The sequence below is a fragment of the Trachemys scripta genome, chromosome 1, assembly GCF_013100865.1.
Source record: "Trachemys scripta elegans isolate TJP31775 chromosome 1, CAS_Tse_1.0, whole genome shotgun sequence".
NCBI lineage: Eukaryota > Metazoa > Chordata > Testudines > Emydidae > Trachemys > Trachemys scripta.
Genome location: NC_048298.1, coordinates 5,181,871 through 5,196,400, shown reverse-complemented (window position 1 = coordinate 5,196,400; position 14,530 = coordinate 5,181,871). Strand labels below are relative to the sequence as shown.

Genomic DNA, 14,530 nt, shown 5'->3' with positions numbered 1-14,530 from the left:
AAAAGCAACAGAGGGTCCTGTGGCACCTTTGAGACTAACAGAAGTATTGGGAGCATAAGCTTTCGTGGGTAAGAACCTCACTTCTTGCATCTAAAGAAGTGAGGTTCTTACCCACGAAAGCTTATGCTCCCAATACTTCTGTTAGTCTCAAAGGTGCCACAGGACCCTCTGTTGCTTTTCATGAAAGGAAGTATTGAGTGATAAAGGGCTCTTTACTTTTGCAGAGAAAGGCATAACAAGAACCTATGGCTGGAAGCTGAAGCCAGACAGAGTTAACTTAGAAATAGGGAGCACCTTTTTAACAGTGAGGGTGACTGACTTTGGAACCAACTACTTAAGGAAGTGGTGGATTCTCCCTCTCCTGATGTCTTTAAATCAAGACAGAATGCCTTTGTGGAAGATATCCTTCAGTCAAACACAAGTTATTGGGGTCAGTATAGGTCAGAGGTTCTCAAACTGGGAGTTGTGACCCCTCAGGGTGTCGCGAGGTTATTACATAGGGGGGTCACAAGCTGCCAGCCTCCACCCCAAACCCTGTTTCACCTCCAGCCTTTATAATAGTGTTAAATATATATATATTTTTAAAAGTGTTAATTTGTAAGGGGGGGGGGGTCGCACTCAGAGGCTTGCTGTGTGAAAGGGGTCACCAGTACAAAAGTTTGAGAACCACTGGCAATGGGGTAATTGGGTTAAATGATATGGCCAGTGTTAGGAGGTCAAAGTAGATGATCGCATGGACCCTTCTGTCCTTAATCTATGGATCTGTATCACTGCTTCCAACATCTGCAAACGAATGCATATATCTAAATGGTTCATAGTGTCTCTTCCATCTTTGACCTCTGATCTAGAGCAGTAGAGAGTGGGGGAGCCAGGGGAATTAGCAAAAAATTACTTGAGGGACGATAATCAGGGAACAGGAGAAGAAGCAATAATGATAAAGAACAAACAAAACAAAAAAGACAGGAGAAAAGGGTGGATGGTGGAGTGTAGGAGACAAAAGCAATGAGAGAAGTTCAAACTCTATCGTGGATGGGCTAGGGCGTAGTCCCCTATGTGTGGGACTGGGGAGGAAGCGCAGATGGAGGGTTTATGGTTAAATCAGTCATCATAGTAATCTACACACTGGGTAAAAATAGCCATGTTAGAGAGAAACCTTAATGCAAAGTCTAAAAATGACAAACTAAACATCAGTCCCTTCATAAAATATTTTGAGTTTCTAAACAAATTTCTAAGAAATAGAAGAACATGACAAAGTAGATGTACCAAATGTGGAATGTCAGTACACTACTACCACACTCGACCAATCTGACCTCTGATTGCAGAAAGATGCCATCAGGTTGGAGGGACTTCATAGGAAAGCATCAATAAAGATCAGGAGCATAGAAAAACATCAGTAACGATTGTGGCGTAGTGTGATTGATTTATGTGCAAAGATTAAAACAAGTATGTGTAACTTGACTAAACTAGGAAGGGAACATATCAGTCCATGAGTATTGAAACTCTTTGGAGATGGTGTGTATAGGTAGGATTAATAAAATGAAGTTAAAAAGGGAAACTTTCTCAAAGAACCTGACTGAAGCTCCTTACTAGAGAAATTTTAAATTAGATATGCCTATAATCGTACTCTGTGCAAAGCACTCTCTTGCTGTTGTATCTAGGCACAGTACAAGGGTTTTAAAACAGCAGGGTCCATCCATAAGGAACAACCTCATAAAGAATAGGAAATGTTCATTCGTTGACCATAGGGAAGGACTGGATGTGACTTAATAGGTCTCTCATTATGTGTGTTACTATTATTTGTGTATACTGCTATGTTTGTAATAGTAAAGTGCCTAGCGGTCCCAGCTGAAATCAGGGTCCTGTTGAGCTAGACTGTATATAAACACATAGTAAGATAATCCCTGCCCTGAAGCGGTTTCAGTTTAAATAGGTAGGATAAAGGCTGGAAGAAAGAGAGTATACTTATTCCCACTTTGCAGCTGGAGAACTGAGGCACAGAGGTGTAGTGACTCACCCAAGGTCACACAGTGTGTCTGTGGCAGAATGTAACCCAAGTCTTCTGAGTGGCAGTGCAGTTCCCAAACCACAAGACCGTTTTTACTCTGTCACAGCTCTAGTTTCTATGCTTGTGACTTGGCTGCTGAATTTTATGGGTCTGAGATTTCTTTCAAATCTCCTTTTCTGGTCTCAGTGTAGGATTTTCTTAAGATAGTAAAGAAATAAAATAACAGTTAAAAAAAATTATCCAGACTGCTGCTCCTTCAGCCCTAATTCTGCTTTTTTTTATTACAGCAGTACAAACAACTCCGCCCCGTGAGCTAGTGACAAAGAAAGTCCCTTCTTCAACCCCTTCTCCTCCAATCCTGGGTCAGAGCGTGCTGAGTTACAGCCCATCCCGCTCACCTAATACCAGCCCAAAGTTTGCCACTGGTTGCATGACTGGGTACAGCCCTCAGCTACAGGCTCTGTCAGGCAGCGGTGGTTCTTATAGCACTGCTGTGACCTACTCACCAAACAGCACCTACAGTAAGGTAATAGCCTTGATAACCCAATGGAACAAGTTGGAATTTACTTATTAGATTGCTTGTATTGTGCCCTACACTGCAGAACCTGATTCTCCAGTAGCTTGCTCCCCTTGTGTATTTATTTACCCCTTTTGCACAGCAGGTGTAAAATTTTACCCACCAGGAATTCTCCAGTCTCCCACTGGTGATGGCATTTTTTTCACTTTGCACCACCTGGCAGGTGATGCAGTAAGAATTTAAATAAACCAACCAGCAACTGAAACATACAAAAGCCAAAGTGGCGTCTCGTTGAACAGTAACTAGCAATGCAATGACAAGTTGGATAAATGAGGATAACTACATTCATTTTGTTTCCAAATTGAAACTAATAAATAGAATTCCAGCTTTACAAAATAACACAATCACTCACTCTATTTCCCACAGGTATCCAGCTTCAGTCCCTCTCCTGGTGGCTCACCATACCCCACCAGCATTGGACCAGTGGAAAGCAGCGGGCTGAGGTCTCGGTACCGTTCTTCGCCAACTGTGTATAACTCCCCTATTGGCAAAGAAGACTATATGACAGACCTAAAGTCCTTGGACAACTTCCTTCAAAGTGAAGAAGAGAAGCAACATCGAGTTCAGCTGGGTAAGTCAGTAGCTCTGTTTGGTCTAAAAGTTGTTGTTTTTTGAAATGCATTTGTGGGATGGTTCTCCAGTTCTTCTGGTGTAAGGTTTGGCATATCTGTGCCCATCTTAATGAAATGGACTTAAGTCATTTGCACAGAATCCACCTCTTAACAAATCCCTGTAGAAGGCACAATCTGAAGACTGATGCAGAACAAGTTAAGTCTTTTACTGAATAGTCTAAGTGAGATGTGAAGCTGAGCTCCATGACTTCTACAGCCCTTTGCAACAGAGAAGCCTTGGGGAAACTTTCCAGAGAATAAAGCCTTGTGTTATAGATAGAAATGTACAGCTGTTGACACTCTGGAGATGACTCTTGGATGTCTATAAATGACAAACTACACCTCTACCTCGATATAACGCTGTCCTCGGGAGCCAAAAAATCTTACTGCGTTATAGGTGAAACCGTGTTATATCGAACTTGCTTTGATCCGCCGGAGTGCACAGCCCCGCCCCCCTCGGAGCACTGCTTTACCGCATTATAACACAAATTCTGATACATCGGGATAGAGGTGTATATCTGTATAGGGCTTACTGGCCTACAGTAAAGAGCCAGGGCCTTCATCTTGACAAGAGGTGTGGCCTGTGGAGACGGCATCTCGGCTCAAGATGCCAAGTAATCTGCAGGTGACCTGTGTCCTGAAGACACTTTTTATTATTGAGATGACAGTGACTAATAATATTTTACATAGACTGAGTTTGGCATTTGGTTCATCGCAACTTGTGGATGGCGTCCCTCCAGTCAAAGCCTAAATGCTCTGACCTGTCATCTGTACAGCAACCTCACACTGCTTAAAAATGGTTTGGCAATCAACACGGAGTAATTATTTGTTTACTGAATGGATAATTTCAGGGAGTTCAGATTCCAGCTCTCCTTCCAGCAGTCCGACTCTTTGGAACTACAGCCGTTCCATGGGCGACTACGCACAGATGCTGAGGAAGTTCCAGTACCAGCTGGCCTGCAGGTCCCAAGCCCCATCAGCACACAAAGATGAAGCTGATCTGAGCTCTAAGCAAGCTGCGGAAGAGGTAAATAGAAAACTCGAGGGAAAAAGAGACAGTTGTGAATTTTGCAATCTTCTGCAAGGATTTGGACGCGTCTCCCATTCACGTTACTGGAAAGAGAGGCGATAAATCCCATGGCATTGAGTTGCCTTCGTATAATTTATACAAGTATTTTCTTATTCCAAACTTCAATCTGAACTAGTTCGTTGTACATTACCTTCACCAGGAGAGGGCAATTATAAATTTGTTTGGGGTAAAAAAGTGACTTCTGACCAAACGCTTCTAGATATATCTGCTGTATAGAATTTTATAGTTTATTAGTATTCATTTTGTGAGCAGTGGTGGGAAACAATAAACACAGATTTAACTTTTTCCTGTCTTAACCAGTTTCTCACAAACACCTTAATTATGTAGTAATATATAACAATTCTAGATATAGTAGTTCAGTCTGGAGTTCAAAAACTAGTAGTTTAACTGCGTTCTTGGACTTAGTGATGAGAAATCTTCTCTTCTGCCATTTTATACTATGGATAAAAGTGTTTATAACAGTAACAGTTAACTGCATCTAGTGCATTTCAAGCAGCTGAATGTATATTGAAAATCCTCTGTTTCACCTGTACGTGCTCAGTGGATTTTGTGAGACACATGGAGAAGAGTACTGCACATCTGACTTTAGTGTGGCCAATAGGAGTAGCTCTTAACTTGCCTGTCTTTTAATTAAATGTTACCCCTTTTCTCTACCTTGCACACTGATTTAGTGTAACTTTCCATTAACTTAAACCTTTTCTAGAAATCCTATTAGCTTAGACCAGTTTTATCCTAATACAAATAGCTATGGGTACCAAAATAGTGCATCTGGACTTGGTGTGTTAAACTAACTGGTATATAGTCCTCATGAAATGCCCTGTGAGATATGAACATTCTAAAACCTAGCTGGGACTTATGATGGGCGCGCTATAATTAGTATCAATAAGATGGCTTGGCCTCTAAAAGCCGTATTGCGTTCAGCTGGGTTCCTACATCTTTGCAATAAGTCTCTTAAACTACTTAACTTTTTAGGTTTGGTTGAGGGTGATAATGAATCGACAGCTACTCAATCATGTGGACTCATGGACAGCTAAGTTCAGAAATGTAAGTCCTATCATTGCTCTTTAGAATCTAATATTTTAGTATCCTGTCCTTATTTCTGCGGAACTCAGAGCTAGAAAATACATGAGTACATCATCATTTGCCTCAGCCTTAATGGAACTGAGCTATGGTATAAACTTGGTAGGGTGTAATACTTTCTTAATGATCTTTGATTTGTAACAGAACTCTTGCTTTTTGATCTAATTGTATTATATTAGAATGGTGGTGTGGTGGGGGAGGGGGGAATTGCGTTGCCACATGTGAACCTAAGATTGTAGAAAGAACTACAGAGTGTATTTAAGGATTAGCATATGGCTGTGTAACTAGCAACTAACACAAAGCATGCTCACAAGGGGGCGATATTAAGGTTACACGTTCAACCTTAACTCCTGCACTTGCTGACTTTTGTGCTATGACATCCTGGAAACTTCAAATTGTAAAGTTCATACCAATGAAATTGGGTAGACTTGTTTTTCCCTTTTCCACAACTCAACCTGCTGACTCTGTTTTCCTCAAACATTTCAAAATAACTCACCTGGGCTGACCTGAAGCATGGAAAATCCCATCTCCAAGGTTAAAATTTTCCAAAAGGTCTGAACAGCTGAAAAGTTAGAATGACAATCCTGACGTAATCTGACTTTTAAGAACTGTTATTTCTGCTATTGCTATTGCAGACCTAACTACACTTCAAGGTAAAAGTATTAGGTAATCACATAACAAACTACTCAACACACTGCTTGTTGGAATTCATGGCACTCCCCAGGCATGTTTGTTTGTTAAGCCAATAATATCCATGAAAAGCTCAAGTGTTCACAAATAATAGATTTCTATCGGCACCCTTCTTCCTTAAAACAGTCTGTGGGAATTATGGACACATGCAAGCATAAATTAAGTGTTTGTGGATGACTTGCTGCTCTTCATACCATTACTCCCCTCACCATACAAAAAGTCTGTATCATAGTCTAGAAATGTTATCTAGAACTCACTCATTGAACTTTTTAAATAGTCATTCAAATCCTACCATAGCCTGATAGTCTATTTACTTAATAACTTTGTATATCTCTTCTGCTTCCTTAAATGTTTGTTGTTCACCTTTTTTACTTTGCAGTCATAACAGTAATTCAGATACTGATTAGGGTATAGTAACATTTCACACAGACTTCCTGTTGCTGCTTATCTTTTTAATTGTCTACCTTTCTCTCCTCTTCTAGTGGATTAACGAGACTATTTTAGTGCCACTTGTGCAAGAGATTGATTCTGTGAGCACGCAGCTGAGAAGAATGGGGTGTCCAGAGTTGCAGATTGGAGGTACTGTATGAAGATACTGTAATAGATTTGGTTCAGTTCTCATTAGTACCTGTGCTCGGGATGAAAACTTCCAGACAGAAGAGAGTGTTCTTTGCAACCTTAAGAACTAGAAACAGATTTTTTTTTTTTATGAGAGATCTTGGATTATACAGCAACTTCCACAGGTGCAGAATTGCAGAAACACAGGAACCTTGTTACAGCTGCATCAGTGAGAGGACTATGTTCATTCCAGTTGAGCGTCCTGAGGCAAATCCCTTAATAAGACAATAACCTGGTGTTTGATCTCTAACTGTTAGATGCTCTTATAGCTGCTAGCCTGGATTCTATCTTCAGTTAAACTGGTGTTTAATCTGAAGTAATTCCACTTATTTGCATTGTTACATCAAACTTGCACCAATTTAACTGAGAGCAGAATTTGGCCTTCTATTTTGTAGGCTACTTAAGCTTTAATCTCTCCTTAAAACCCACTTCTGCTGTGACACGTATGAGAAATTAACCAACTAATAATGGCTAGATGGAGAGGCAGTTAGAAATCTGCTATATATTTAGTCAAATGCAACACTAGAAAGTTTGTCGTATCTCCTTTTCCCACCAGTATAAGTGTCTTTTGTCTCATAGGATGCAAGGTTTTCAGGACAGGGACGGTCTTCCTGTATGTGTGGTGCCTAGCATGTTTTGTATGCTAGGATGATGTAAATAATACAGACTCAATCTTTCTCCCAGTGAAGTAAATGTAGGAGTAAACTTCTCTAGGATCAGAATTTGGTATTTGGCAACATCAATAGTGATGTAGTGTGCCAACTATTCCTAGGACCCAGATTCTCAGAGTGCAACAGGCAAGCAAGCGGAACAGAATGTGTCAATTCTTTGTAATAGTCTGTTAATGAGCTCCTGAGTAAGTGAGGATGTTCAGTGTTCTGCTATGGCCATAGATCATATGTGCTGGTGCTCTTTTGTATTGCAGAAGCCAGTATTAGCAGTCTGAAACAAGCCGCTCTTGTTAAAGCTCCACTCATCCCCACACTGAACACTATAGTGCAGTACCTGGACCTTACACCAAACCAGGAATATTTGGTTGAAAGGATCAAAGGTAAATGGTCATCATGCACACTTAAAATGTGCTTCATTACAGTTCTCATGCGTCAAGTGTTAGTGATGTTGAACACTGTCAACAAGACCTTTGAACTTGTGTATTTCCACTACTTGAAAAGCAGCCCCTCCTTCATACCTGCTGTGACCCAAGTATTGGTGATTTTCTACTCTTGTTTAAAGTGACTTAATGATGTGGGATCTTAATATAATTTACAATACTCTTAAAACAAAAGCTTTGTCACTCATTCACCTTTTGAAATGTGTGTTCTGGAAGCTTATTGTTGGATTTAATCAATCTCTTCTCTTACTACTTTATCACTCCCTGATTTCATTCCAAATAAAAATGAGTGTTAGGATTTAAATCTTTTTTTAAATCCTGATGGTGATTTTTAAAATTTGCTTTGCAAGTGTTTCTTGCATGCATTTCTCATGTATACAGCACCATAAATATGCATGATGTCTGAAACAGACATAATAGATTTCCTTCTTCCACTTCCATCTCCAACCTTGCCCCAGAATAACTTCATATAAACTCTGTTGCCTTTAGAACTTTCTCAGGGAGGATGCATGAGCTCATTCCGATGGAACAGAGGAGGGGACTTCAAAGGCCGTAAATGGGATACTGATTTGCCCACTGATTCTGCTGTAAGTTTGCATAGTTGTGTTTGATGAGACTTAAAACGCATTATTTTTCAGTGCTAGTAGTAGGAATACGAAGTAGAGATACAGCTTGTGAATCTCTTGAGGAACATGATCCCAAATCCTGCACACCTCATTTACCCAAGTAATCCCATTGCACTCAGTGAGATTACTTGGTAGAATTATGCAAACCAGATCTAGCCCATATAGATCACAAAAATAATGTTGTTGTGTATCTTAATCTTACGTCACTCTTATTTAGACATAAGTGAAATGCCTGTTGAATAGCTGTGTCTGAATGTAGAAAAACTGCTCTGACCTCTCTACTGCAGTTGTTTTTCTACATTCAGACACAAATAAATAATCATCTGCATTCAAATGAATCGTCTATAAAATAATTCCCAATACAGGAACAAATTATTAAATGACTTCACCTTGATTAAATGTCTAATTTCAGTTCTCCAAAGCAGATTGCAAAGTAAACAGACATGAAAGAATAATAAACATGGATTGAGTGGCCTTGTGCCCATTTAATTGAATATGGTTTAAATCCTAAATGACTAACTCAAAGGAGTAAATAATCTAGTTAGAGACTCTGTGTGGCTCAGCCGAGCAACCTGAAAGGTCAGAGGATAAGTGTTTCTCAACAGAAACAGTAACATGTACTTGAAAACAGTGAATTAAAATATCACTTCAGTTGTCAGAAAACTGACATAACATAGATACGAAGAATAATGACACACAGCTGAGTGACACAATTCTGAGGATTTATTTTTCTTGCTGTCTGTGCAAGAAAAGATAGCGGAAGTCCTGCCTTGAGTCAAGTAGGAACCCACCAGTTCTTAAGGGAAAGCACTCGTAGTCATGGGGTCGGACATCACATCCTGTAATTGAGCATTTGTTTCCCCCTCCGACAAACCGCCAGATGAGAGGCCATTGGAGACTATATTGAATATCTAAATACTAATAAGACAAGACTAGTTCTCACAAATCCTCCTAAACTTCTGTAAACCCCTGAATGAGTTACTAGTCTAAAATATATTAAATGTATATTGAGGAAATGTTAACATTGAAAACTTCAAGACAAAAGTCAACAAATGCAAAATTGTAGTATATGCAATATGACTGTTACTGTAAGAACCTTAACATTGAGTACTGGTTCTAGCACTCTTCCCCGTATATAGGGCGGACTTTTGTTCAGACTGAGAGAGGTGGGCTTAAGTTTTACAAAAACCTCAATGTGTGAGTATACAGTTTGCCAAACCATGGTTGGTTTGAATCTGTCAATCTCAATCAAACCTCCCAAGTTAATGGGGGAGGACGGAATGAGTTAAAATAAATATTCTGGTTTGGGGCCCACGTTCGCTACTAAATTCTGCAACTTTGCATACAGCCATCTCTGGAAGGGAATGAATGTGCCATATTGTGGCTGACGTCTCGTTGTTCAGCTGACAGACGAACCTTGACTTGTTAACATCTTGCATAAATATTCTGGCCAATATCAAGCATTGGGCCACCGAGGAGAGTGGTTAAAGCACTCCACTGCTTTGTCCCTTTTTAAATTTGCTGGGGGTCAGTCAAAGCTGCAATAGGATCACTGTCCCTTGGATTCTGTAACGAGTATCTAAGACTGTTAAAGATTAACCGCTTTATTGTAGCAGTTGGTTCTACAATCTGTCTGATGGGCACTAAATTCTGATTTAATTTTTTCTTCAGATCATTATGCACGTGTTCTGCACTTACCTTGACTCCAGGCTGCCTCCTCACCCAAAATATCCTGATGGCAAAACATTTACCTCACAACACTTCATTCAAACACCAGATAAGCCAGGTATTGGCATCCTTGGTCCCTTTGTTTGCTGGGATCGATTGCTTGGATCATGTCCTCCATGTCCATATTACCTCTTAAATTTCTATTCATAGATGTTTCAAATGAGAATGTGATTTGCATCCACCAGAGCACCATCAACCCTCCCCACTATGAGCTTATCTACCAGTGCCAAGTCTACAATCTGCCCAAGGTATGAACATGGTGCTTTTCTTCTGATACCTCAAGGAAGCTACATACAGTCTGAAACTCTAACTGATGTTGATTGGTTATCTTTTTTGAGCAGTCAGGTTTATTGACAGGGAAATTGTCTTTGAATATAGCAACGGTCAGTGCAATGTACAAGGCAACATGTTACCTTGATCTAGTCATAGCCCTTGGCATATAAGTTGCTACTAAATAACACCATTACCATAAAGAGTCTCAGTAGAGTACCAAAGGCAGTATCTTCCCCTTGTTGCATGTTCTTTTGATCAGTTGCTAGTGTTTAAAATAAATAACTTAGACCCCAGAGGTCTATGTTAATTCTTCGGTGCCACAGATCTCGTGTCTCTTACCAGCAAAAGTCTGTGTTGGAAAAATTACCATTCCCAGAATCAAAAGCTTAAATTGATGCTGTTGGATCCCTGGTCAAAACTTGAGCCCTAGTTTCAGAAATGATCATCAATTCCTCTAGTCCTTAAGAGTGGAAGGTCATAATCCAGCCTCACAAATTTTCTCTTTTTGCATTTGCCCAGCTGGAGGATGTAAGCAGTGTCCCAAAACTAACTTAAGTCCTGGAGGTTCATTATGAGGAAGAAGCCCATAATATTATTCCTTTGGTAATGGTTTCCCTTCTATAGCAGTTTCTCATCTCAAAATACTTTGCAGGTCAGCATACAAACTCCATAATGACATCTTGCCAGTGAAGTGCAGCCACCTCTGGAGTGGAATGTGACAGCTGTTTAACAGTGCAAAGCCATATTACACAAAAGCTTAGGACAGGAAGTGAAGGGTATTTTCTTTTAAATAAGAAATTGTGCAGAACTTTCAGACGGAATATTGTATGTATTACTTAATCTTCACCCTCTTCTCTTCCGGTGCGTTCAGGGCAGAAACAACATGTTCCATACCTTGCTTATGTTCCTGTGCATCATAAAGACAAAAGAATCTGGGATGCTCGGGTAGGTATAGAGTGCCATGAATCCCTGCATTTAATACAGGCTGAGAACCGTAACATTCCCTGTTGTAAATAAGCAGTTTAGCTGCATGTAGACTGATCGTAAGTTCCTGTAGAAACAATCTGTATTCTTCACTGCATGGCAATTTCTTGCTGGTCTGCGAACATCCTATTTCTTTCACTCCCCGCAACGCTCTCTTTTGGCTGCCTCCTACACTCTTATGTTAAATAACTTAAACCTTGCCATTTGCATTTCTAACAGAAATACAGAATAATATTCTTTCTCCTCAAGCACGAGACAGGGAGGTGTGAGGGCCCTTTTCTCTTTATGAACTAGGATATAAATCTACCTTAAAAACCTGACTCCACTTTCACTTCCCAGTAACAGCTAAAAGTTTGCATTTCAGGATGAACTCTTCAAACACAAGAGCTTTACTCTGAACTTCCATGGGGAAAATCAAGCTCCTCGGTTCCTAAAAAGACTAATTCAGGGCAGCAAATGAGGACTGACAATTAAATGCACTAAAAAAAGTACTATGGGGAATCACGCACCCTTATGTCCTACAGAAATCTGGGATAGGAGCACTTAAATTATGGGAGTTCTAAGGAGTAACATATTGATTAAGCAAGGAAAATTAGCACACTAAAATGAAATACAAATTTGTTTTTAAAAGCTGCTTGTATAAGTCTTTAGGTGCATAAAAAGAGTTGCATTTTTTTGCAGGCTGACCATCTTTTGGAGCGCAAACTGTAGAATATTGGTCTCTTTAGTCACTGCCTGGCTAGATCCTGGCCTGAAATCCACTGCCATCGAGAAATATAGGTATAAGTAGATGCCATCATTAGCCACTAAACTTTGCTTTTGGAGCAGTATAAGAAATGTTGAGGGCAACTGTGCCTACGTTGGCATAAAAGTGAAGTCCAGACTTGCCCATTTAATTCCTGTGGGGTTGTACTCTGTTCATAGTGAAGCACGACTCCTAAATAGAAGGAACCTTTGGCAGGGATTGAAAGAACTGCTGGAGTCAGGGGCTTGCAACCTGTCCTGGCAACTTTCTTTTATAACAAAACTTTGCTTTAAATGTAGGTTTGTGCTTATTGTTATTTTATTATTATGACTTTGTCTTTGCAGGCGAGTAAATCTTGGCTTATCAGGAGTGAATGTTCTGTGGATCTTGGGAGACTAGTACATCATGGTTCACTGTGGATGGCCTCCACCTTCACATAGTGAGAAACAATTGTGCATCTCTGAGATAACTGAACAGCTTATTACACTTGTGCCTTGAATATAAACCTATAACAATGTACTAGTGTGATATCCTTGTGAACATAGGATACGTTTACATTCAATACACTGTTCACATGAGAACATGCTTCCAGCATTGAAATACTCCTACCAGCTCTTATTGCGCAAAGACATCTCTTTACAACTTCCCACCTTCACAAGCCCTACTTTAAAAGCCTTCACCATTCTTCTGGCTGAGTTGCCCTCCAGAGGCCATCACTGCTGATACTTGAATTAGAAGCAACTCAACGGTACCCCTGCCAGCTTGGGGAATGAATTGGGAGCCCATCTCATCTACATGGCAGGGTAGAATACTACAGTGCAACTTGGACTGCCCTACTATGGTTGTACACTGCTGCTTGGTACTTGGTACTTCAGTGCTGCCCCTTGAAAAATCAGTCACTGCCAAGTACAAAAATCAGTGTGGCCAAGTAGAAGATCCACATGCACCAGGAAATGCCACATAACCAGGATTCTCTTCGGCTTATGCAGAAAGGCTTGTGGCTAACCATCATTGGAGGACCAGTGTAGTGGGATTTTGTGGCACCACCACACTTTTAAAGTGACTGCACTGAAGGTGTAAGTGAAAGAAAACTTCAGACCCTACACACCAGTTAGACTATATTCTTATGAATCTTTTTTAAACAAAATAACCCAATATCTTTTAAATTTGAGTGTGTTTGGGGCAACAAAACGTTGCTGATGTCTTGACTGAAATTGAAGTCTTGCCCGAACGTCCTTTATTTTTTAAAAAGTTCTCACATTAGTGTTTCTGGTATTCATCCCCTATTTTAGAGGTGTTTGAGCTGTAAAAAATTTACTCTAAAATGGAACATAGCTTCAGTGTCTCTGCAAAAGAACAAAATTTTTACACTTAAATCAGGATGTCCTAGGAGTCCAAAGGGACATCTTCTCCTCCACCCCCATATTGCTGTGAAGTTCTTTATAACCAAGGACAAACCTGACCAGCGTTAGTCATTGGAGGGAGTTGAGGCTCTGCTGGTTTTTCCAGCCTGCTGCAAATAGCAATGACCCAAAAGCAAGAATCAAATATATGACTTGAACTCCTATTCTGTATGGGTGGCACGTCACTTTAGATCCTCAGACCAGCCAACACCTTCTTTTGAGAAAAAAGATGTTCTGCTCTAGTATGTATAATGATGGGGTGTCCCTGGATAACCCAACACACACACACATATAGATATATATATATATATATATATATATATATATATATANGGGGTGTCCCTGGATAACCCAATATATATATTAGTTATATAAGCAATTGCTTTGCAATGTAGACTAGTTGCTCCGTGGAAAAAATTGAGTCAAACTTGTTTTAAACAAAATGGATTCCTACATGTATGCCAAGGTTTTTCCCTATAGGGATGAAGAATCCATTGCAAATCCTGGTAACCAGGCAATTTTAAAAATGTGTGCTAAAGGTTCTTCTTTTAAAACAAAAATATTGTGGGGACAATTTCAGAAGCCCTCTGGTAAGGGTAATGTTAAGGGTCCTCCTGTTTCTCTGACTCTTGTCATAAGGCATGAGGTTAAGGCCGAGTGGCCTGCTTAATTTTACCCTTTCAACCCACAATGACCAGAAAATTGAGACCTTAATGTCACTGTGTTAAACTGCCAACGATGATGCTCTGTGGAATCCTGCTGAAAGTATTCCTCCAGGATTCAAAAAAAGAGCTGGCTGGCTAGACTTGTGAAGAATACACTAGATTTGTATTAGTTTTACACTCTTTTGTACTGTTTTCATTTTTTTACTGAACTGTGGATTGCCTATCTAGACGAGAGCAGGTGGGGAGGGGCTTGGAAATGTGTCCTTTTTACTATGCTCAGCAGGACATTCATTATCTCAGTTGGACTGTTTGGTTTTTTTTAAT

The 14,530-nt window shown here is 40.0% G+C and overlaps 1 protein-coding gene across 1 annotated transcript in view; it reads left to right on the top strand.

Annotated features, from left to right (window-relative positions):
* Positions 1-13,845, top strand: part of TMEM209 (transmembrane protein 209) — a gene marked incomplete in the record, with an annotated part of 22,963 nt that extends 9,118 nt beyond the window's left edge. Inside the window, 11 exon segments of the mRNA XM_034763918.1 lie at positions 2,293-2,531; positions 2,949-3,153; positions 4,045-4,220; positions 5,256-5,327; positions 6,536-6,632; positions 7,597-7,722; positions 8,272-8,369; positions 10,080-10,194; positions 10,287-10,384; positions 11,281-11,354; positions 12,483-13,845. Of these exon segments, the coding sequence (XP_034619809.1) occupies positions 2,293-2,531; positions 2,949-3,153; positions 4,045-4,220; positions 5,256-5,327; positions 6,536-6,632; positions 7,597-7,722; positions 8,272-8,369; positions 10,080-10,194; positions 10,287-10,384; positions 11,281-11,354; positions 12,483-12,537 (1,355 nt within the window).
* Positions 13,846-14,530: the final 685 nt, after the last annotated feature.